Raw genomic sequence first — 24680 nt, forward strand, 5'->3', positions numbered from 1 at the left:
GTTTTTGTCTTCTCTGTTTGCTTTGTTTGTATTTTAATTATATTTTATTTCCCTTTTAACTATTTTGTTAACCCTTTAGAAGTATATTTTATATGAATAGCGATATATCAAAAGTAACCTGAAACCTGCTGCTTCTTGCTGCCGGCGAAGAACTAAAGCTTTTAAAGGTACCAGGGTATCAGGGAAGTGGAGTTTAATGACCCCCGATCTCCGGAGGGAGAGATGCCGGGAGTCTTCAGCTGGCCAGGCTTGGGGATCCCTGCCAGCTGAAGACTTCCTGCAGGGCACTCCCGCTCTCCGACCCCTGTGCTAGAAAATAATTTGTGTTTTCTAGCACAGGAATCGGCACGTGCTAATCTCAGAAATACCGCGGGATGTTTCAGGAGGCCCCACGGTAGTGTTCATTCTGTGCACTACCTGGGCAGTATCCCTACCGCCACTTAGTAAAAGAGCCTCTAAATGAGAGCGAAGTTATTATTATTTTATTATTATTTATTGCATTTGTATCCCACGTTTTCCCACCTCTTTGCAGGCTCAATGTGGCGTACAATACATTATGGATACTGGAAATAAGAAGAGAACCTACATTTGGTTTTACAGAAGGATTTTGGGTTATATGGTAGTGACATACAAGATAGTGGTAGAGGACATTGATCATAATGGATAACATAAATCAGTTGTTAATTGAGTTTTGAATTTGGGGGGGGGGGGGGGGGATTCAGAATATCTCTGGTTGTCCAAAAAAAAAAAATAACAAACCTGAGATATTGCAGGCGTATTGAGAGTAGCTAGAATCACTTAAGGGAACAACTTCCTGGTAGAAAAAAAGACTCATCCTGCAGACTTGTGAAAGAAATAATTATTCCTATTTTAGGCTATTAAATTAATAATGTGGCATGCATTTCAATGGCCACCCAGCCCACCCACTTTGGGCTCAGGCCCACCCAGTAGCAGCACACCTATGATGTGGCTGGCAGAGATCCCCAAGCCCTACCAGTCGAAAACTCCCAACAACTGTCTCTCCTGCATACCTTGTAAATAGCAGATCTTTGCCTGCAGTGAGCAGCGACTGATACATACTGCTCGCATCGGCCCCACAGTCTTCCCTCTGATGCATTCCCACTTATGTGGAAACAGGAAGTTGCATCAGAGGGAAGGCTGTGGGGCCAACATGAGCAGTGTGTATTAGTTGCTGCTTGCTGCCGGTGAAAATCTGCTATTTAAGTGGGTATGCGAGGGAGGGGGAATGTTTGAGAGACCATATGGCACGCAGGCAAGAGAGGGAGAGACCAAATCACTTGTGGGATAAGACGGAGTTCTTCTGCCCACCCATCTTGGGCCCGGGCCCACCCAAAATTGGGTGTCTGGCTACGCCCCTACGCTACTCCACTCCACTCCACTATTTAAAAGGTATGCAGGGGAGGGAGGATGTTTGAGAGACCATACGGCATGCAGGCGAGAGAGGGAGAGACCAAATCACTTGTGGGACAAGACGGAGTTCTTCTGCCCACCCATCTTGGGCCCAGGCCCACCCAAAATTGGGTGTCTGGCTACACCCCTGATGCATTTTAGAGAGTGTGGGAGCATTTGGGCATCTGTTTCTATTTCAGCTTCTATTTGACTATGAAGTAGTATCTAAATTTTGACAAACCAGAAAATTCTTTGTTTTTAGTGGTTTTTTGGCAGTTCTGGGTAACCTTGACATAGTTCCCTTGAATGTAAATATTGCTCTAATTGATTTTTGCCTTAGCTTGCAGGAGAAAAAAAAAAAGAACCTTTTTGACTGGTCTCATAAAAAAATTCAATTCCATTCCTTTATGCCAAAAGTAATTGAAGTTAACTCATATTGTCAATCATTTTTCTTCTCCTTGTAGGTGATGTCATTGTCTATATTAATGAAGTTTGTGTCCTTGGGCATACTCATGCAGATGTGGTCAAACTCTTCCAGTCTGTTCCCATTGGACAGAGTGTCAACCTGGTGTTATGTCGTGGATACCCTTTGCCCTATGATCCTGAAGATCCTGCCAGCAGCATGGTGCCACCACTCTCAGTAATAGAAAGACCACCAGTAGTGGTAAATGGAAGAAGTAACTATGAAACGTATTTGGAATACATTTCTAGGACCTCTCAATCTGTTCCAGATGTAGCAGATCGACCACCACACCCTTTCCACTCCATTCCAGCAGATAGTCAGCTTGATAGCACGTTCCCACCACCACCTACCCATGATGATAATGTTTCAATGGCTTCTTCTGGGGCCACCCAAGCTGAACTCATGACCTTAACCATTGTGAAAGGGGCCCAGGGCTTTGGCTTCACCATAGCAGACAGTCCCACAGGACAGAGAGTAAAGCAAATTTTAGACATCCAGGGGTGCCCCGGTTTGTGTGAAGGTGACCTCATTGTCGAGATCAACCAGCAGAATGTACAGAACCTGAACCATGCAGAAGTAGTGGATATACTTAAAGAATGTCCCGTTGGAAGTGATACTTCCTTGATTATCCATAGAGGAGGTAAGTCAAGAAAGTCTATACAATTAAAACAACTTGTCTGAAAGGTTCCTAGCCAAGAGAGTTATTTATAGTTACTTTGATATTGATCTACAGGACATTTCTTTGAATATTTGTTCTTGGATATCAAATATTGAAAGGCCGTGTAGGTGGGGAAAAAGGGACGTCCAAGTCAGGACATGAACAGTTTCCCCAAGTATTTGACAAAAGGCTCACTAAACACAGAGCCTTTCGTAAAATACGTACTGTACAAGGATTCAGGGAAGTTCATGTGTAGTTTGCAGCATATATAGTGGGAACAGCAGTTTTACAAAGGACTGTGCTAAAAAAAAAAAAAACAGCATTACTCGGGGTTTTGAATATGTGCGTCCTGATACTTACATGTGAAGCCCAATGCGGGCTTACCGCTCTCTCTTTTAAGACTGCCACTGGCCCAACGCGGCCGCTGGCTGTAGTCCCACCCCGAGCGCGCGCCATTTCTGGGTGAAAAAGAAAAAAACCCCAGAAATGGCTTTCGCGACGGTAACCCAGCGGTAATTGGGCGGCAACGCCACGCGCTGCCTGGTTACCACCGGTTTAACGTGGGAGCCCTTATGGCAACCTTAATGGGTGGCGGTAAGGGCCCCCGTCACATGGTCATGCGGTAAGCGTTTTCTTACCGCATGGCCATGTGTGCTGGGGGCTTTTTTACCTTCTGCGGTAAAAAGGGCCCTAGCGTGCGGGGAAAAACAGCCCCTGCCACCAGCGCAAGGCCCTTTTTCCTGCAGCTTAGTAAGAGCCCATTAAGGAGCCATGCTAAAAAAAAATCTTTTTTTTTTTTTTTTTTTTAAGTTTTAGAATAGTAAGCAGTTACTCATGCGAACTCTACATGAAGAGAGTAAAAAAGAGTATTTGACCAGTATTCAAAACTATTTAACTGGCCACGAACTGCTCCTTGCCATGTAAATAGCATTTTAGTGCCTAACCGCGTATATTCAGCGGGAGATAACCAGCTATCTCCACTGAATATTTGTGGTTAGCGGCTATACCGGCTATATTGCGCCACATAGCTGGTAAGGTGCGGGTATTCAGCACCAAACTGCCAATGTTAATCAGTTAAACTAGGCTGCATAAATAGCAGGCCTATCTTTAACTGCTAAGCACTTAACCGGTAAGTGCTGAATAGCAACTTAACCAGTTAAGTTGCCGCGGTCAAAAGTGAAACCGGATATTCAGTGCCGGTTGCCGGATATGGGCTGGCATTGAATATCCAGTGTGAATGTCACCGCACAGCAATATTAGTGGGTAGGTACATGGCTAGTTGAGCAATGGAGCCCATGTCCTTCATAATACCGACGTATGTCAACAACTGGATAATAACATTTTTAATCTAGAACCGCATGTAAAAATTTTAGGGGTCGTAATAAATAGGCATAGTCATTTGATACACAAATTTTCCCCCCTGTTTACTAACCTGCACGGCAATGCCAACACAGCCCATTCAGTTTGAATGGGCTGTGTTGGTTGGCGTTAGCGTGGCTTAGTAAACAGGGGGGGGGGGGGGTTGAGTCTCACAAGAGAGGTGTTTTGGATGTTATGAAAATTTAGGATTAGACACTGCTTTAACTGAGATAATTTTAGATTGCTAATTCTACCTCAGATTGACTGCTGTAACTTGTACGTATCCAGATATACTGCTATCAGTGGCAATGTTCTACTACAACTTAGTTTGTATACCTCACACAAACAAGTAGAACAGATACATTTATGTTGTGTATATAATGCTGCTCTTAGTAGGGAAGTCTCATAAGGTTGCCGGGGTTTAATTGTAATTTTTTTTATTTTTTGTTACATTTGTACCCCGCGCTTTCCCACTCATGGCAGGCTCAATGCGGCTTACATGGGGCAATGGAGGGTTAAGTGACTTGCCCAGAGTCACAAGGAGCTGCCTGTGCCGGGAATCGAACTCAGTTCCTCAGGACCAAAGTCCACCACCCTAACCACTAGGCCACTCCTCCACTGTTGCTACTATTTGAGATTCTACATGGAATGTTGCTATTCCACTAGCAAAATTCCATGCAGAAGTCGGCCCTTGCAGATCACCAATGTGGCCGCGCAGGCTTCTGCTTCTGTGAGTCTGACATCCTGCACGTCCTATGCAGCCTTCTACATGGAATGTTGCTAGTGGAATAGCAACATTCCATGTAGAATCTCCAGTAGTAGCAACATTCCATGTAGAATCTCCAGTAGTAGCAACATTCCATGTAGAATCTCCAATAGTATCTATTTTATTTTTGTTACATTTGTACCCTGCGCTTTCCCACTCATGGCAGGCTCAATGCGGCTTACATGGGGCAATGGAGGGTTAAGTGACTTGCCCAGAGTCACAAGGAGCTGCCTGTGCCTGAAATGGGAATCGAACTCAGTTCCCCAGGACCAATGTCCACCACCCTAACCACTAGGCCACTCCTCCACTAGCAACATTCTATGTAGAAGTCGGCCCTTGCAGATCACCAATGTGGCCGCGCAGGCTTCTGCTTCTGTGAGTCTGACGTCCTGCACGTACGTGCAGGACGTCAGACTCACAGAAACAGAAGCCTGCACAGCCTTCTACATGGAATGTTGCTAGTGGAATAGCAACATTCCATGTAGAATCTCCAATAGATCTCCATAAGATCCGAGATTGGATAGCAGAGCCGGTAGTGGGAGGCGGGGCTGGAGTTTGGGAGGCAGGGATAGTGCGGGGCAGACTTATACGGTCTGTGCCAGAGCCAGTGGTGGGAGGCGGGACTGGAGGTTGGGAGGCAGGGATAGCGCTGGGCAGACTTATACGGTCTGTGCTAGAGCCGGTGGTGGGAGGCGGGGCTAGAGCTGGGCAGACTTATACGGTCTATGCCCTGAAGAGCACAGGTACAAATCAAAGTAGGGTATACACAAAAGTAGCACACATGAGTTGTCTTGTTGGGCAGACTGGATGGACCGTGCAGGTCTTTTTCTGCCGTCATCTACTATGTTACTATGTTTAAGGTGAAGCCCCAGCGTACACGTCTGATTTAATAGACCTACCACCCAGAAACGCTAAAAGATCATCCCGAACTCACCTCAACCTCCACTTCCCCACTTGCAAGGGCCTGAAATACAAGACGCTACACGCGTCAACCTTTTCCTACATGAGCACGCAGTCTTGGAATACACTACCGCGCAACCTAAGAATGATTAACGAACAAGCCTCCTTCCGTAAACTACTGAAGACTCACCTGTTTGAACAAACTTACGGAAAGAGCCAAAACACATAGAGACCACACTCACTGTTGACCAATGCAGTACACATCCACTTCTGATCCCTCATCCCGTTATCCAGTCAATCATACATTTATCACCCTAACCACTAGGCCACTCCTCACATGCCCCTGTCTCGCTGACTAGTGCATTATCAATCCCTTGAGAAGGCCGCGTTGTGCGAAACAGGCACCTGTCGGGGAGAGTTCCGCACTTCAAGAATTAAGCTAAGTTGTGCTTTTTTGTGAGAAAAGTATACAGCCTTGTCAGATTGTTTAAACACTAAAGCCTCCAATGTGTATGCAGTAATGATAATAGCCATACCTCTGGTGTTTGTTAATCAGAAAATAAGATTAAAAAAAACACAGAAATAATCAGAGAAAAAATTATAAAATCACCACAAAAGAGGAAGGAGGTAGGGTAAGTCGATGATTATAACTGTTGCGAAACAGGGGCATGTGAGAGATTACAATTAAACCCCGGCGACCTTATGAGACTTCCCTACTAAGAGCAGCACTATGTACACAAAATACACGTATCTGTTCTACTTGTTCGTGTGAGGTATACAAACTAACTTGTACGTAGGCAGTTGTGCCAAAAACAGGAAAGAGCTAAAAGTGTTGCACAATTCGACAGCCAGACTGATTTTTCTCTGTCCAGATATGACAGAGTTACCCCTTTATATGCTGAATTGCAGTGGGTCCCAGTTGATGCAAGGATAATTTTTAAATGATGTGTTTTTTATTTTTCTTATTATCGACGGTGGAGCTCCAGAAGATATGAACAACTTGATTTTACTACATGACCATAATAGACAATTAACAGTTAGATGATACTTAGAACTCCAATACCCTCGTTTTAAAAGAGTGATCTATAAATCTGTCTTGTCCGAGTCCTTTCAGTTTCAAGCTGCTACATTTTGGAATTTTTTACCCCTACAAATTAGATGGATTGCTTATGATCTGTTCAGAAAATCACTAAAAACTCTTTCTATAAAAGATATGTTTTATCTAACGTTGGTCAGTAGATTTGTGAGATAATGTTGTGTTTCCTGGGTATGCCCAGTTTTTGGATAAGTGAACCACTCTGAGCTCGTTAATAGGGTATATTGTGGGCTATAAGAATTGAATTAAGATTACCAACCCTTTAGAAAATCGCTGAAAACCCATCTATTCAAGGAAGCTTATCCTAACGCCACGACCTAACCCTACGAACCCACCTATTCATCACCTGATCCTGCGACAACTACATTGACTCAGTCCATAACTCCTCCAATTTTCCCTTTGTTTACCCGACCCTATCCCTTGATTACCTCAATCTGTCTTAATCTAACCTAAAACTAGAACCTTCCACTTCCTCCTCTACCCTCTCCCTTTTAATATTCCCAAACTATACATCTCCATCACTCTATTAGCTCAGCCCGTTTTTCTATGCACTACACTGTAATTTTACTGCTATGTGAGCTGCATTGAACCTGCTATAAGTGGGAAAGTGTGGGGTACAAATGTAACTAATTAATTAATGTAATATAAGGTAATCAAGGCGAGCTTTGCATAGCAACCTACTTGTACAGTTTGGTGGTTGTGGTTTTCAGGAAGGTGATAAATCTGTTTATACATTCTACTGGAACCCTGATGTTTACCATTTATTAAATCTTTAACACTAACAATAACTTTGATGTTATACGCGTACTTCTATCAATTTAAAACAATTGCACAGTTACACGTATATTGTGTTCCTTGTGTATTGTATTTGGCAGTTTCAGCTGGAAAGGGGGAAGGGGGGCCCTAAGCGCTATTTGACCCAGGGTCTCACAAACTTGTGATCTGTCCCTGGTTGTAATGGAAGAGGAAGTCATTTGCTCAAGGTCAAGCATCAGTGGGAGAAGCAGGATTCGAACCCTGGCTGTGGGGCCACTGCTCTAACCACTAAGACTACCCCTTCACTCCAACAGCAAATTGAGAGGTCCTTTTACTAAGGTGCGCTGAAAAACGGGCTACGCTAGTGAAGGCACGTGTTTTGGGTGTGCGCAGATCCATTTTTCAGCACGCCTGTAAAAAAAAGGCCTTTTTAAAATTTTTGCCGAAAGTGGACGTGCGGCAAAATAAAAATAGGTGTGCGTCCACTTTTGGTCCGAGACCTTACCGCTAGCCATTGTCTCACACAGTAACCATGCGATAATCATCTACGCACGTATAATGACGTTTACCACCCGGTTTCCGCCACCTGCAGGAAAATAACAATGATTTTCCAGCGCGCATAGCAGACGCACGTAAAAAATGAAATTACCGCCTGGGCCTCGCAGTAGCCGGGCGGTAACTCCAAATCGACGCGTGTTGGGCGCACGTAGGCGCCTACACGGCTTAGTAAAAGGGCCCCTAAACTACTGTTACGTGATAACACTGGTTACGGCAACGCTGAACACATTCTAAAATACAACAAAAAGCACCAAGAGCCTTATAAAACAGGACACAGTTCCATTAATTGTAAAACTGAAAAAGTAACTCTTCCAATATGGACCCAACACAGGCCATGTTTCAGCGCACAGCGCTTGCGCCAGGAGTCAAATGTATTCTGATGTAAAATAGATGCCGTGTGCGCAGGTCTCTTCTGTTTACTTTGTTGCCGCACACGGCATCTATTATTTCATAAGACATTTGACCCTTGGTGCCAGGGCCGCCAACTGAGCCAGGCCCGGGGCAAGGGCGCCCCCAGTCCCCCTAAAGATTGCCCCTGCCTGTCCCTCAATTGCTTCTGCTGTCGCCTCCCTCTCCTGCTCCCAGGCCGCCAGCGCCGCAGTCCACCTACCTACCCTCTTCTCCCTTCTGTCTGCCATCCGACCACCTTCATTTAAAAAAAAAAAATCTCGAAATCGACAGCACACAATCTTCTGTGAGAAAGCGGCAGATCACCTCGGGCGGGCCTTCCCTCACTGTGTCCCGCCCTCCTCTGATGTAACTTCCTATTTCCGCGAGGGCGGGACACAGTGAGGGAAGGCCCACCTGAGGCAATCTGCTGCTTTCACACTGAAGGCACTGTGCTGCCGAGTTCAAGATTTTTTTTTTTAATGAAGGGGGTCGAATGGCAGACAGAAGGGAGCTGAGGGTAGGTAGGTGGAGACTGGGAACTGCGGCGCCAGCGGCCTGGGATCAGGAGAGAGAGAGCGACCCTGGCACCGAGCCCTCCTTGGAGTCCCGGGCATGGGGAATTTTGTCCCCCCCCCCCCCAGTAGTGTGCTGGAGCAGGCTCGCAAGAGCCGGTTGTTAAGTTTTTAAGAATTTTGGGAGCCGGTTGTTAAAGTAGGGCCCTCCATGGCTACTTTAGCAACTGGCTCCCAAAATGTGGGCTTGGGCCCCCTGCTGAATTATCTTTTATTTTGCTGATGGGGATGCTGAGCCCCGCCAGCCAAGTAAATAGACTACTGCTGCTCCCCGCTCCTTGTTTCCCGCTCTGGGCAGCAGGCTGGGACTTCTCGAGCATGTGAGAGAAGTTCCAGCATGCTGCTCAGAGCAAGACGTTGGAAGTGGTGGCAGTCCATTTATTGGCTGCCAGCAAAGGTATGCCTAGCGTGCCCGCACGAAGGGAGGGAGGAGAGATAGGCAAGTGTTGCTCCTTACCCCCCACCCCCCCCCTCCCCTGGCCCTTCCAACTGCAGAGCTGGCTACGTCTGGAGAAAGAGCCTGTTGTTAAAATTTTACCAGCACACCCCTGCCCCCCCACCTGGTGCGTCAAAACACGGCCGCGTCGGGTCCATATTGGAAGAATGGCCCTTTTAGTTTTACAATTAAAGGAACTGTGTCCCGTTTTTGAAGGCTGTTGGTGCTTTATTTTGGACTTTGTTCTATTTTGTTGAACTCTGAACACATACCTTGGCTGCAAGAGAAGCAGGATTGGCTTCTGATTGAGCTGAGATGTGGAAGAAGGTGATGCAGGCGGAAAAAAAAAAATCACATATCTGTCAGCGTACACTAATAAGTTTATGAAGGGACAGGTATTTACAACAAACTAGAGAAATAAGAGCAGCTTCAATAGCATTGTCTCTGAGGAAAATGCCCCAAATAACAGTCCAGTGTATGAGAAATGGTGTGTCAAAAATATAAAACACAATCTGAGGGAAACGTTTTACAAGCTATTGTCCATTTCTAACTCCATATTTGCACTGGTAGGTACTCCACATGGAGATGCAAGGTTGCCCTTTAACTTTGTGACCGAATCATGAAGAGTTTCTTCTTTCCATCGCTTTTTTTTTTTTTCCTTTTCTCCTCAGGGAGCTGATTTTTTTTTTTTTAAGAACTTTCTTGCTGGGCAGAATGATTTGTCAAACTAAGCCTTCTCACAGTGTGCAGTAGTGTAGCTTGTAGCATCCCTGTTCCCAGTATCCGCTATGGAGTGCCACAGTAAGATACATCCATAACTAAAATATTAAAAATCAAGGGCTGAACATTCAGCTGGTGGTGCTCAGCATCTTGCTGACCGTTGCCAGCGTTATGCTCGTAAATTCAATGCTGGGGCCCAGTCTGGACTTCGACATTGAATTCCTGGGTTTCTGGAGCTGGTTAAGTTCAATATTCAGCCTTTAGGACTAGATTCTACATATGGTGGCTGGAATATATTTGACTGGTTTAAACTTAACCAGCCAGTGCCGAATATTGACTTGGCCAGTTAAATTTAAACCAGCCAAAATCAGCCGGATATTCAGTGCTGGTCATTGGAAGTGGCCCAACATTGAATATCCAGGCTCTGGGCCCAGCTGCCTACCGCAGTCTGAATATCGGGCCCAATGTGCTTTCTGGAGTCTAGGGAAGGCTACCATTTCTGTTCTCTACCCTGCTCCCCGCAGTAACTGGCATTGCTCTCCTCCACGCACACACACGCCCCTCCCCCGCAATGACCGGATCTCTCTTGTTACTCCTTACGGTTATGGCAGTGGGCTGGTGTGGGACCTTGAGCATCTGTGCATACTGTAAAGCTCCTGGCCACGGAAGAGCGTGATAGGTGGCCCCCCCCCCACGGAAGAGCGTGATAGGTGGGCCCCCCCCCCCCCCCAGCCTGTGTCCTGCCCTGCTCGGTCTCTGCACTTTAACAGTCTGGAAGTTTTCTTTTTACCCTCTGCATTCTGGGGTTTGGAATTCCACAGGGTCCTTTGCAATCCACCGGGCCACAGGGAGAGCTATATTGTAATCCACAGTCAGGGCTATCTTGCTGAACCTCTTCGCTTTTACACTCTGGAGGTTTCCCCCTTAGCTGTCCCCTGCTTGGGACTAAGATTCCTAGGTGGGTGTGCCCCCCCCCTAGTGCGTCCCGGATTCCACCACCACTTCCCCCACTCAGTTCCAAACTCCCTCTGAAACAATCCCTCTCTCTATCCCTTCCCCTTTCCTACGGAAGGGAAGGAGAGTCTCTGTGCGCTCCCTTCTTCCCCCCCCCCCCCCCCCCTTTTCTCTCAGGTTCCTTCAACTTTCCTGATTAGGGAGAGAGTCAGTGTTGCAGCACAAACCCCAATTTAAACAGTTCACTTTCATCACAGCACAAACCCCAATTTAAACAGTTCACTTTTCCACTTCAACCTTTTTTTTCCCCCTGTCCACCTATTACCAGGCCAGGGGAATGTACGGGTTCCACCCTTTCACTGTCAGCACCAACTCCTGACAACCTCCCACTTGACCCTTTGAATCATTCCTTCCTTAATCCCACCTCTGATGCATCCACCTTTTGCCTCCCTGCATCAAGCCAGAGAACCAGGCTGCCATCTGCCCTCTTAACTCTCTACCTTTTGCTTTGGCAAGAGCTGAGATATCCATGGGTTCCTCTTCCAGGTTCTCCTCTCTCTTTCTCCCCACCATCTCCTGATTGCCAATCCATGGGTTCTTCTACCCTGCCCCCTCTCAGCTGCTCTTCATTCCCCTGATTGAACTTACTCAGAGTCTCCTCCTTCCCCTTAGCCCTCTTGGACTGGTAGTGTGAATAATTCTTACTTGCTTTACGCTGTGTCTTCCTCAGGGGCTGCTGGGAATTGTAGTCCCTGACTCTACTCTGTGCCTCCCTCAAGGGCTGCTGGGAATTGTAGTCTTTGGCTCTCACTATTTCCTCTGAGGTAGGTGACCAACTGCTTTCCCTAACATGCTGGATCCTTGGGGACCGGAATCTACGGCGACCAACCCTACGGGCGGACTCAGGCCACCCCAAAGGAGTCCTTCTCTCCCCTTCCCCGGCCATTTCCCACTCCATGTCCTCGTACTCTTCACAATTCTCAGGTTCCTGCTTGGCCCCAGTGCCATAACCATGAGACGAGGTAAGAAGAGAGATCCGGTCATCATAGTGAGGGATGGTAAAGGGTGGAAGAGAGCAATGCCAGTTACTGAGAATTGGAAGGAATCTAAATCTGGCTTTACGATTACTTTTACAGGGTATTTCGGTGCTTGAGCAAGGGAGTTGGTCATTATTAGAGGTGGGCTATTATTAGAAACAATACGGTATTTACTACACAGCATCCTGCAAGACAAACACTCTTAATGCTTTTGAACTGCTACGGAAATATTAATATTTCATATTAAGAAAAGATTTCAAATGTTCTGGACTCCAGAAAATATGTATCTTTTTCCTTGCAACTTAATAAGACACTTAGGGTTTCGTTTACAAATCCACGCTGCCAACTGGTGCGGCACATGAGGGGAAGCACGTTCAATTCCTGTGGGCTTCCTCTCAATTGCTGCATGGGAATCGCTAGCACGGCTTTGTAAAAGAAGCCCTTACAGGGGAACAGAGATGAAATTGAGCCCCACACTGCTTGCTCAGCAAGGGGTCTCAGAGCCAAAACCTCTTTCTTCTTGCCTGAGTACTCATAGAAGCATCCAGAAAAATAGATGGTTTAACACCTTGAAAAAGGTATCTCTCGATTGCGAACATATAATTCAGTAGACCCCAAAACTTTTAATTTCTATCATGATCTTTTTCCTGCTAAGCTGTCAACCGAAGGTATTTTGAGGAGCATCCGCTTACTTCCCCTAACCCTCTTTCATGCATTGATGAAAAGTGCCTACCAAAGCTGGATATCCAAATTTTTTAGAATTAAATGCTATCAGGACAGTTTTCAAAAGCACTTACCCGTATGCCCCCTAATTCTATAAAAGTTGCCTAAAATTTATGTGCGGTCGGAAAAAGGGGGTGCTGAAATGGGAGGGACATGGGCGTAATAAGGGCATTCCTAAAATTAATGCATGTTGTTATAGAGTAATGGGATATTTGCCTAATGTAGGCATGCACATTTGCACCACGTTTCAGTTAGTACAAATGGCTGTACCTCAGTGGCGCAGCTACAGGGGGGCCACGGGGGCCTGGGCCCCACAAATTGGCTCTGTGCCCCTGGTTTGGCTGGTGGGGATCCCCAACCCCCACCAGCTGAAGTGTTAGTCCAGCGTGTCTGATCCCGCCACATTGCCTGCTTTGCTCTCTCTTCCCCTCACGTCCGGCACACTAAAACGAGCGTGCCGGACGTGAGGGGAAGAGAGAGCAGGGCAGGGAATGTGGCAGCGCCGGAGACCAGTGATGGACAAACACTTCAGCTGGTGGGGGTTGGGGACCCCCGCCAGCCAAGGTATGTGTGGCGGCGGTGGTGGTGCTTCAGTTGGCGGGGGTTGGGACCCCTGCCAGCCAAAGTATGTGCAGTGGCTGCAGTGGTAGTGCTTCAGCTGGCGGGGTTGCTAAGGCGGTGGGTGGGGAGCGGCAGGGTGGCAGTGGGGAGGCAGCCCAAAATGTGCCCCCTCACTTTGGGCTCTGGCCCCCTCCCACCTCATGATCTGGCTACGCCCCTGCTGCACCTAAAGTTAGGTGTGATTCTCGGGCATAAGCACTATTCTATAAACCACGCCTAACTTTTTAAGCACAGCTGATAGAATAGCGCTTTTTCAGTGCCGATAGTTTTGGGGTCATATATAGATAGGGTTACCATATTTTGTCCCCCCAAAAGGAGGACACATGTCCCGCCCCACCATGCCCCCTTTCACACCCCACCCCGCCCCCTTTGGCACCCCACCCCCTTTCACGCCCTCGCTCCACCCCCTGTCACATTTTCCCCTCCCCCCTGTCACACACCCCGTCACTCCCCCTCCCCGTCACCCCCTCCCCTTACCTTACTATTGCCCTGGTGGTCTAGTGACTTCTTCGGGGCAGGAAAGAGCCTCCTCTTTCCTGCCCGGAGCACTGCCCTGCATGCATCCTTCCTGTTCCTGATCTTGGCGCCGATTCAAAATGGCCGCCGAGAGTTGAAGTCTCACAAAGTCACTTCAACTCTCGGCAGCCATTATGAATCGGCGCCGAGATCAGGAACAGGAAGGATGCATGCAGGGCAGCGCTCTGGTCAGGAAAGAGGGGGCTCTTTCCTGCCCCGAAGAGGTCACTAGACCACCAGGGCAGTAGTAAGTAAGGGGAGGGGAGGCTAGCAATCTGCCCGTTTGTCCAGATTTCTGGACAAACGGGCAGATTGGCAAAACCCGCCCGGTTGCCCGGACATGTCCTCAAAAAGAGAATATGTCTGGGTAAATCTGGACATATGGTAACCCTATATATAGAATCTAGCCCAAGGTGCATAAATTAGTGCATGAGATCATAGAATGAGGGGGGATGGGTAATGGCAGCTACTATACGGGTAGGTACCCTGTCTGTTTATTTTCGGCAGTACAGTTCTTACAAACCACCTCAGCATGATCCAGACAGTGCCTGGGTGGAGCAAGATTGAAGTGGACATTTTGCCTTTCCCTACAGATAGCTGGTAATGTTCACGTGCTATCCATAAGCTATGCAGATACATTTAAGCCAACAAAAAAAGGCTGCTTAAGTTAAACCACATATGAATACCGGCTGAATATATCACCGCAGTCCACGTGTATTCAGCACCACTCGCTATCCAGATAACAGCAATGAATGTATACAATAGATATAAATGTGGTAGCCAGCATTTTAAAGAAATACTTACTGCAGTATTTGAATATATATATATTTTTTTTTGTTACATTTGTACCCCGTGCTTTCCCACTCATGGCAGGCTCAATGCGGCAGGCAATGGAGGGTTAAGTGACTTGCCCAGAGTCACAAGGAGCTGCTTGTGCCGGGAATGGAACTCAGTTCCTTAGTTCCCCAGGACCAAAGTCCAGCACCCTAACCACTAGGCCACTCCTCCACTATTGACCCTCATGGATATTTTTTTAAATCTATCAAGAAAGTATTAATAAAAAATAAATCCTCCCTCCCCCGCAGCCAAATTTGGTTTTCTATACCTGTTCTTTTCTGATTGGCAGCAAACAGGAGTTGAATCAGTGGTCCAGAAATAAAGCAGCATCCTCTTTGTCCGCTAAGGATCAATTCACAAGCTTTGCTGGGCCCTCTAGAGAGATATGGAAATGAGATTGTTCTTTGCAAGAAAACCAATGCCAGTTTTATCGATACAGCCTGGTTTGTTGTTGTTGTTGTACCTGAGAAACAGACATTTGCATTCCTTGCTGGAATGTCACAGGTTGGCATCCACTCATTCAATAAACCAACAACTGGGGTCATAGCAAGCATTATCTTTTCTTGTAGGGAAACTTTGAGCCGATAACATTAAATAATGAAGGCTATGGGTTCAGTGTTGCCAGCTTTTAATACCCACACAAATGCCATTACTTAGTGCAATTAATCTTGCCCCAGGCATAGAATATTCAAGAGGGTTTACTAATCTTGTCTGTGTAGATAAAAGGTCATATTTATTTATTTAATAGCTAGTGTGGAGGATTATTGAATTATTTGAGGTGGAGGCACCTTTGAATGTAAAGGTACATATGGGATATACACTACAGAGATAGGGTTCATTTCATTCAAATTCTTTGTAGATTCTAGAGAGCAACCAGAACCAAAATCCAGAGTATCAGCTGTCATAAAAGCTGAAATTCAGAAGATATTTAAGTAAGACTGGTTGTGCCCATCTCTGCCCCTTCACCACACACACCTACCTTAGTAGAAATGCAGACTAGGATTAGAGCCCTCGATGTGAGGGAAAACCCGAACTGGTATCCCACATAGGGGAGGAGATTCCAGAGCCCTTAGAGAAAAAATCCTATAGGGAAGAAAGCCAGAGAAAAGGGGGAGTGGCAGAGAGCAGGCACCATTCCTCAGGCTTGCAAGTCAGTATATAGGGGTCCTTTTACTAAGGTGCGCTGAAAAATGGCCTGTGGTAGTGTAGGTGTGTGTTTTGGCCACGCGCATAATCATTTTTCACGATGATGACATTTACCTTTATAAAGGAATATATATTATAGATAAATCTGACAACTACCAGCTGTTTCAAGTTACTCTACAAAAATGTCCGCATCATCATTGTGATGAGTAATTTTAAATGTTCACAATATACTGTTCACACTAGTTGGCCATATTCTAAACCTTATCTGGACGATGTTAGGATTTGTATTATGTAGATTTCCTGAGCAATTTTCCTAAATATTCAGCGCTTTCATTATCTACTATAATAAAACGCAGCCTCAACGTTCTGAGGACACTGACGTCACTGAAGTCACTCACACACCGGTTCGTGGTTTCTTGGTGGTGAAGCCACACAACATCTTCATGCCCCGCCCTCGCATCACACGTGATGACGTTGAGGGCGCAACACGAAAACAAGGCTAATTAATGCACGGGGAGCAGTATCCCTACTCCTCCCCTTCCAAAAAATCCCAGCCGCCCAGGACGTCCACATCAACCCGGCCCCTTTCCCCACATAGCCCCGCCCCTTAGAAGTTACCACCCCGCCCACGGTACCACACTCACCCTCAGCAACGTCCCTCCCCCCCGTCACCTCCCCTCCCCTTCCCTTCCGCCTGTCTCCCTGGTGGTCTAGAGGTACCTGTTCGGTGGGGGCAGGAAAGAAAGAGCCCCCTCTTTCCTGCCCGAAGCATCGCGAGACTTCAACTCTCAGCGGCCATTTTGAAATGCCGAGAGCCGGACTCCCACACGATGTAGCAAGGATGCTATCACCACCGCTACGGCCAGGAAAGAGGCTCTTTCTTTCCTGCCCCCACCGAACAGGTACCTGTAGACCACCAGGGAGAGACGCGTAAGGGGAGGGGAAGGGAGTCCCCTGCCCGCTAGCGCCCGTTTCATCACCGCCAGAAACGGGCCATTTTTACTAGTTTTCTATATTTTATATACCATCATGTGTGAAGTCCTTTTGAAATAATAACTGTTTGATGAGTGCATCTTAATTTCACTTTTTTTAATATTATATTTTTTATTTCTATTGCTATTATTTTAAAAATGTTATCACAGGTTCCTATTAGAGTATAATCTGTATTCATGTTTAATTGTAGTGTATATTTCAGTGTATTATGTTATGTTCATTGTTTTCTATTTTATGTAGACCCCTGACGCAGGTACGGAACACCGAAACACGGCCCGTGTCGGGTCTTTCTCCAATGACCGCTTTTTTTCAAAGTTTATAATTAAAGAACTGTATCCCTCTTTTTAAGGCCCTTGGTGCTGTTTTTTTTTTTGTTTGCAAATATTTACCTCACATCTTCTCTCAAGATCCGGTAATGCTCAGAATTACATTGAAGCCTGTTCTACGGGAACTTCTTTTTGCTTGCCTCTTCTCTTTTAGTTAGACTCAGAAGATACAACAAGAGAAAACTGCAATCTGTTCTTTTCTACTCCTGCTTGTGTGTCTTACAAGTTTTTGGAGTGGAGATTGACCTGGTATGATTTGTTCCAGGAATGGTAAAGAGGTGTGGTAGCCGTGTTAGTCCACTCTTAAAGGTTATCAATAGAAATCAAACAAAATAAAACATGGAAAAGAAAATAAGATGATACCTTTTTTATTGGACATAACTTAATACATTTCTTGATCAGCTTTCGAAGGTTGCCCTTCTTCGTCAGATCGGAAATAAGCAAATGTGGTAGCAGATAGTATATATAAGAGAAACATCAAAGCATTACTTTGACAGTCTGACAGAGTGGGAGGGTGGGGGTATGCATGGGGACATCAAAGCATTTCATTGATATTCTAACAGAATGGATGTTGGTAAGTGAGAGGAGGGTAATAAACAGACAAATACAGCTTTATGGTTTATAATGGGTTAGAAAACCCAGGTCCTTATTAAGTCCTGTTTGTTGTGTGTCAAAATATTCAATCATTCTTATTTCAAAGGTCTTACGTTCCTGTATTGTTTTAAAATTACCTTTCAGTATTCTTACTGTGAAATCACTGGTGCAGTGTTCTGATCTTGTGAAGTGTTGGCCCACAGGGGTGGGGGCTTGTCTGGCACCGGCTATTTTCATGCGATGTCTGTGCAGATTGAATCTTGTCTTAAGAATCTGGCCTGTTTCTCCAATATAGCATCCTTCGTTACATTTTTTACACTGAATGATATATACCACATTGGAAGATGAGCATGTAAAATAGTCCTTTATGTTGAATATTTTTCCTTTGTGAATGACTGTGGGGTCTTGTGAAATGTTTTGGCATAGTTTGCAGCTGGCTGTGTTACATGGAAACGTGCCCTTTTCTTTTTCCTTCTGTGTTGGAAGTTTACTTCTGATCAGCTTGTGTTTTAAATTTGGTGGCTGTCGGAAGGCCAGCACTGGTGGGGATGGGAATATCTCTTTCAGTAATTCATCTTCCTGGAGTAGTGGCTGTAGGTCTCTTATGATTTTCCTCAGTTTTTCCAGCTCTGGGTTGTATGTCACTACAAGGGGAATTCTGTCTGTGGCTTTTTTTTCTTTGTACTGTAGCAGATTTTCTCTGGGTGTTTTGAGGGAGGAAGCAATATTCTTGGAGATTATTTTGGGGTTGTAGCCTTTCTGTTAGAAGGATGCAGTCAGAGTTTCAAGGTGTCTGTCTCTATCCTCTGGTTCCGAGCAGATACGGTGGTATCTTGTGGCTTGGCTGTAAATGATGGATCTTTTTGTATGTGAAGGATGGAAGCTGGAGTTGTGGAGGTAGCCGCATCTGTCTGTGGGTTTCTTGTATATAGATGTTTGTATACAGCCATCACTGATTGAGACTGTGGTGGCCAAAAAATTGACTTTTGCTGGGGAGTAAAATTTTTTGGACACCACAGTCTCGAAAGCTAATCAAGAAATGTATTAAGTTATGTCCAATAAAAAAGGTATCATCTTATTTTCTTTTCCATGTTTTATTTTGTTTGATTTTTATTGATAACCTTCCAGGAATGGTGAACCTCTGGCACCATTCCACTCCTTCTCCCCATATGCCTCTATCATTCTATCTTCCAAGACTCGCGTCTCTCTGTTTTTGTTTGGGTCCCTCCACCTCCCTGTATAGTACTGACTAAGGGGCCCTTTTTCTATGCTACGTAAGTATCTATGTGCGCCCAACGCATGCCAAAATGGAGTTACCACCCGACTACAGCGTGGCTCTTGCGGTAATTTCATTTTTGGCGTGCGTCCAATATGCGCATCTGAAACATATTTTTTATTTTCGGGCGTGCGTAATGGGCAAGTGCCAAGTGGCATTTGACGCACGTAGGTCATTACCGCCCGGGTCCTTTACCAGTAGGTCAATGGCTGGCGGTAAGGTCTCACACCAAAAATGGACGCGAGGCAATTTTGATTTTGCCACACGTCCATTTTTAGCAAAAAAAAAAAGGCCTTCTTTACAGGCACACTAAAAAATGGATCGGCGCACGCCCAAAACCCACGCCTACACTACCGCAAGCCATTTTTCAGCGCACCGTAGTAAAAGGACCCCTAAATGGACTAAGCCCTCCACGTTCCCCAGAATGAAAGTTGACCGTGTAAATCTGCCTCTCCTTCATGTACTTGGTCCTCTGCTAGCCTGCTATCAGAGAAGCCTTTGTCCCCTAAGGCCTTGCTTCTAAAGGATTGTTTGGGATGCTTTAAACAAAAAGACCGTTCTCTAGAGCTCAAGGTCACTGCAAACTGCTCTTTTTCTGGAGGTGCTTATTTTAGTTTTCATGAAGTGTATCACCTGATGCATCCATTCTAAAGCAGGTTTGGAAATATACTGAATGCATACAGGTAGCTCTTAAATTTGTCACCCTGTCAAATCAATAAGGATATAAATTTTTTGATAAGGGGCAGCAGATTTATAAATGAATCATGTGCCAAGGATGTTTTATTGTGTGTTGCATCCTGCTTATTTTTTATGAATTGCCCTTGAGATACATTTAAATAACTTCTATCACTATGAGTAAAATTATTAAATAAAAAATGCTCATTCCTTACTCAATTTGCTTTTCTGCTTTGAAGTGTACAGCTATTACGTATTCAGTTTTTATCCTAGTAGGCATTTATACATTTTTACTATACTGACTTGAGCATTGTGTATTTTCCCATCGCTTCCTATGGCACAAGGTTGCATAAGTGCTTTCGGTCATGTTTCAATAAAGTCAATGTGGTGGCTGAAGCATGCACAAATATATTTAGCTTCTTGCCCTTGTTTCTGTTTGATGGGAGCATGATTGTTGTGTTTCCTCCAGTCATTCCAAATGTTGTTGATGTCAGGAAAGGGATTATGAGAGTCACATATTTTATGATGACTATGATAATGCATTATTCTCTTCCAAGCATAACTTTTCTGAGAAACACAAGACCTCAAGCATACTTTTTTTTTTTTGCACTGGATATATATTTAATTCACTGAACTCTGAGATAGCATATTGCCATACATTTTCCTCTTTTTTTTTTTGTTACATTTGTATCCCGCGCTTTCCCACTCATGGCAGGCTCAATGCGGCTTACATGGGGCAATGGAGGGTTAAGTGACTTGCCCAGAGTCACAAGGAGCTGCCTGAGCCGGGAATCGAACTCAGTTCCTTAGTTCCCCAGGACCAAAGTCCACCACCCTAACCACTAGGCCACTCCTCCACTCCCAACTTTGCGTGAATCAAGCCATTATCTTTTACAGTACCTGTGTGGATTATTACATATTCATGCAGGCGTTGTTGCTATGCAGTTAAGGTTAATGTTTGATACCTACGCTAGATACTGATGAAAAGTGTTTGATCTCCATCCAAAACTCAGTCATCTTAAAGTGATTGTTCTTCTTTAGAGAAATTCTTGTTGCTACTATTAATTATTATATTTTTAAGTAGTAGTATTTTTCTTCTCTAGGCAGTGATAAGAAAGTTGCAATTAAAGGGGACTTTTACTAAGACTTGTAGGCGTCTACGTGCACCCAACGTGCGCCAAAATGGAATTACCACCCGACCACTGCGTGGCTCTTGCGGTAATTTCATTTTTGCTGCGCGTCAGATACGTTCGTCTGAAAAATATTTTTTATTTTCAGTCGTGCGCCAAGTGACATTTGGCGCGCTTAGGTCATTACCGCCCGGTTACCGCATGAGTCTTTACTGCTAGGTCAATGGCTGGTGGTAAGGTCTCAGACCCAAAATGGACGCACGCCAGTTTTCATTTTGCTGCACGTCCATTTTCAGCAAAAACAGAAAAGAGGCCTTTTTTACAGGCGCGCTAAACAATGGATCAGCACACACCCAAAATTGGCTTGAGGTATATTTTCCATTAGAATAGCATCCTTCTTGCTGCCAGTTGTATCCCATGACCTCTTTGGTTGCCTTGCTAACTCATAAATAATTCCCAGTGATAACAGTTGGGCTCTAGTAGATCATGTAGTAGATCCATGGTTTGCCAACTACTTCCAACTCCCAGAAATTGCAGATTTTATAAGCAAATTGAAATGAAGAGATTTGGCTATTATGGTAATCCACTTTGGGGCTCATTTTTAAAGTGCTTAGGCTTACAAAGTTCCAGTTGTTGCTCAAGGCAAGTTACATTTAGATGTGGTACATATGAGGGCTCAGATTTGAGAGCAGGGTAAAGAGGAAATTCAAGAGATACTGTTCAGTGTTCAAAAAAAACTCGACAGTTTCCACTTAGCACTGGGTGCTAATTACATAAGCCCCTTTGAAGCCACTGATATTATTATTATTATTATTATTATTTATTGCATTTGTATCCCACATTATCCCATCTATTTGTTAACATAGTCATTGCAGAGAACAAAAACACAAAGAGTCTTCAGGACTGGGAGGCGTCAACTCAAATTGCATTGGACAGATCCGCACGCTCTGTGTTTCAGCAAAGCCATCTGCGTCAGGGGTCTTGCAAAAGTCCAAAAAATGCAAAGAAACACTGCTCATTCTTAAGATGCTAAAAGACGCCAAAATTACCACGACTGCAGCTAAGTTTCTTAATATGCAACAAAGAGGTGTGGTAGCCGTGTTAGTTCACTTTTAAAGGTAATCAACAGAAATAAAACATGAAAAAGAAAATAAGATCATACCTTTTTTTATTGGTCTTAACTTAGTACATTTCTTGATTAACTTTCGAAGGTTGCCCTTCTTCGTCAGATCGGAAATAAGCAAATCTTGGTAGATGACAGTATATATAAGTGAGACATCAAAGCATTTCAGAGCATCTTACAGGACCCCACAGTCATTCACACAGGAAAAATATTCAACATAAAGGAATTCTTCACATGCTCATCTTCCAATGTGGTATACATCATCCAGTGTAAAAAATGTGACCAAGGATGCTTTATTGGAGAAACAAGCCAGATGCTAAAAACAAGATTTAACTTACATAGACATCACATGAAAAACGCCATTGCCAGCCAGGATGCCACGCCTGTGGGTCAACACTTTACAAAAACAGAACACCGTACTAGTGATTTATTTTATTTTTATTTATTTATTGCATTTGTATCCCACATTATCCCACCTCTTTGCAGGCTCAATGTGGCTTACAATTCATCATGGGTACTGGAAATAGAAGTGAATATACATTAGGTTTACAGAGGGTTTGTGTTACATGGTGGTGAATTACATGATGGTGTTAAAGCAAAAGACATTATAAGACAGTACTAGAAGTTTAAAAGATTATACAGTTACACATGTTGATCTTTGTGATCTATCTTGTCGAAGAGATAGGTTTTTAATAGTTTGCGGAAATTGGTCAGTTCATAGACTGTTTTCAAGTTACGTGGCAGCGCATTCCAGAGCTGTGTGCTCATATAGGAAAAGGTAGATGCATGCATTGATTTGTATTTCAATCCCTTATACTTGGGAGGATGAAGATTGAGGGGTGTGCGGGAAGATATTTTTGCGTTCCTGGGTCTAATAGATCTGACATGTAGGCTGGGGCGTTACCATGGATGATTTTATGGACTAAAGTGCAAAGTTTGAACGTGATGCGTTCTTTTAGTGGGAGCCACTGTAGTTTTTCTCGTAGGGGTTTCGCGCTTTCGTATTTTGGTGTGCCGAATATTAGTCTGGCTGCCGTATTCTGAGTAAGAATTTCATAGTAAGAATCTTGAAAGGTAACTTTAAAACAATACAGGAACGTAAGGCCTTTGAAGTCAGAATGATTAAATATTTTGACACCCACCAGACAGGACTTAACAAAGATCTGGGCTTTCTAGCCCATTATAAGCCATAAAATTGTACTGCTTTGTTTGTCACTCTCCTGTCTCCATGCATATCCCCCTCCATCCCCACCCTGTCAGATTGTCATTGAAATGCTTTGATGTCTCACTTATATATACTGTCATCTACCAAGATTTGCTTATTTCCGATCTGACAAAGAAGGGCAACCTTCGAAAGCTAATCAAGAAATGTACTAAGTTATGTCCAATAAAAAAGGTATCACCTTATTTTCTTTTTCATGTTTTATTTTGTTTTATTTCTATTGATTACCTTTAATATGCAACAAAACCGCATGAATAAACAGCCGAAAACTGGCAGAGCAACACCCATCATTCTAGAATTTTGGCTGCTACGGGGGGGGGGGGGGGGGGGGACCAGTGAGGCTTAGTGCCCTGAGTCAGTGCTCACCTGGTCCATGTCTTGAGCCAATTCTGATGATCAACAAGATCAAAAGCCGCAAATAGGTCAAGTGAGACTATGAGCTGAATCCTCCAGTTGTCGGTGGAAGAATAGAAGTCACTGAGCAGGACTGTGGTTACCTTTTCTGTCCTGTGTCCTTGGCAAAACCCCAGATTGTCACGAGTGAAGGACATGAGACTCGTCAACTTATTGTAGCAGCTATTGGAATATAATCTACTCTGCCAGTTTGACTACATAGTTTAAATTGGAGATTGGATACTAGTTGGAAACAGCTGATGGGTCAAGAGTTGGTTTCTTAAGTATTGGGCAAGCGTGTGCAGGCTTCAGAGAGCTGGAACTTCCCTACAGTCAAACTATGATTAATGAACAACATTGCTAGAGAGATCAAGCAAATAAAGGTAATCAAGTTAAAGAAGGAGCAAGAATCAGCAAACGACCCAGAGGTACCTGAGGCAGGAGTGTTTCGTGTGGGAAAAATTAGAGCCTTTATCATCAGTTTTGGGATGTGTAAGTGGTGGAGAAACCATCTTGGGGGCAGGCATAATCATGATATAACTATCCAATTTTGTCTCTTAGGAGTCAATGTGCTGAGCTGCTTGAAGATTAGCTGTTAATGCTTGCATTGAATGTAATGCCTGATGTACTGAAGGGCATAAGTGGAAGTGGAGGAGTGGCCTAGTGGTTAGGGTGGTGGACTTTGGTCCTGGGGAACTGAGGAACTGAGTTCGATTCCCACTTCAGGCACAGGCAGCTCCTTGTGACTCTGGGCAAGTCACTTAACCCTCCATTGTCCCATGTAAGCCGCATTGAGCCTGCCATGAGTGGGAACGCGCAGGGTACAAATGTAACAAAAATAAAATAGATACTATTGGAGATTCTACATGGAATGTTGCTACTATTGGAGATTCTACATGGAATGTTGCTATTCCACTAGCAACATTCCATGTAGAAGGCTGCGCAGGCTTCTGTTTCTGTGAGTCTGACGTCCTGCACGTACGTGCAGGACGTCAGACTCACAGAAGCAGAAGCCTGCGCGGCCACATTG

At 44.8% G+C, this 24680-nt stretch overlaps 1 protein-coding gene across 1 annotated transcript in view; it reads left to right on the forward strand.

The window, feature by feature from the left end:
• The window catches only part of MAGI2 (membrane associated guanylate kinase, WW and PDZ domain containing 2), a 1230330-nt gene that overhangs the window by 947078 nt on the left and 258572 nt on the right, over window positions 1–24680 (forward strand). The window contains exon 10 of the mRNA XM_030216294.1: window positions 1875–2513. Coding sequence (XP_030072154.1) covers window positions 1875–2513 — 639 coding nt within the window. The remainder of the gene's footprint in view (window positions 1–1874; window positions 2514–24680) is intronic.

Source organism: Microcaecilia unicolor, chromosome 10 (assembly GCF_901765095.1).
Source record: "Microcaecilia unicolor chromosome 10, aMicUni1.1, whole genome shotgun sequence".
NCBI classification, from domain to species: Eukaryota; Metazoa; Chordata; class Amphibia; order Gymnophiona; family Siphonopidae; genus Microcaecilia; species Microcaecilia unicolor.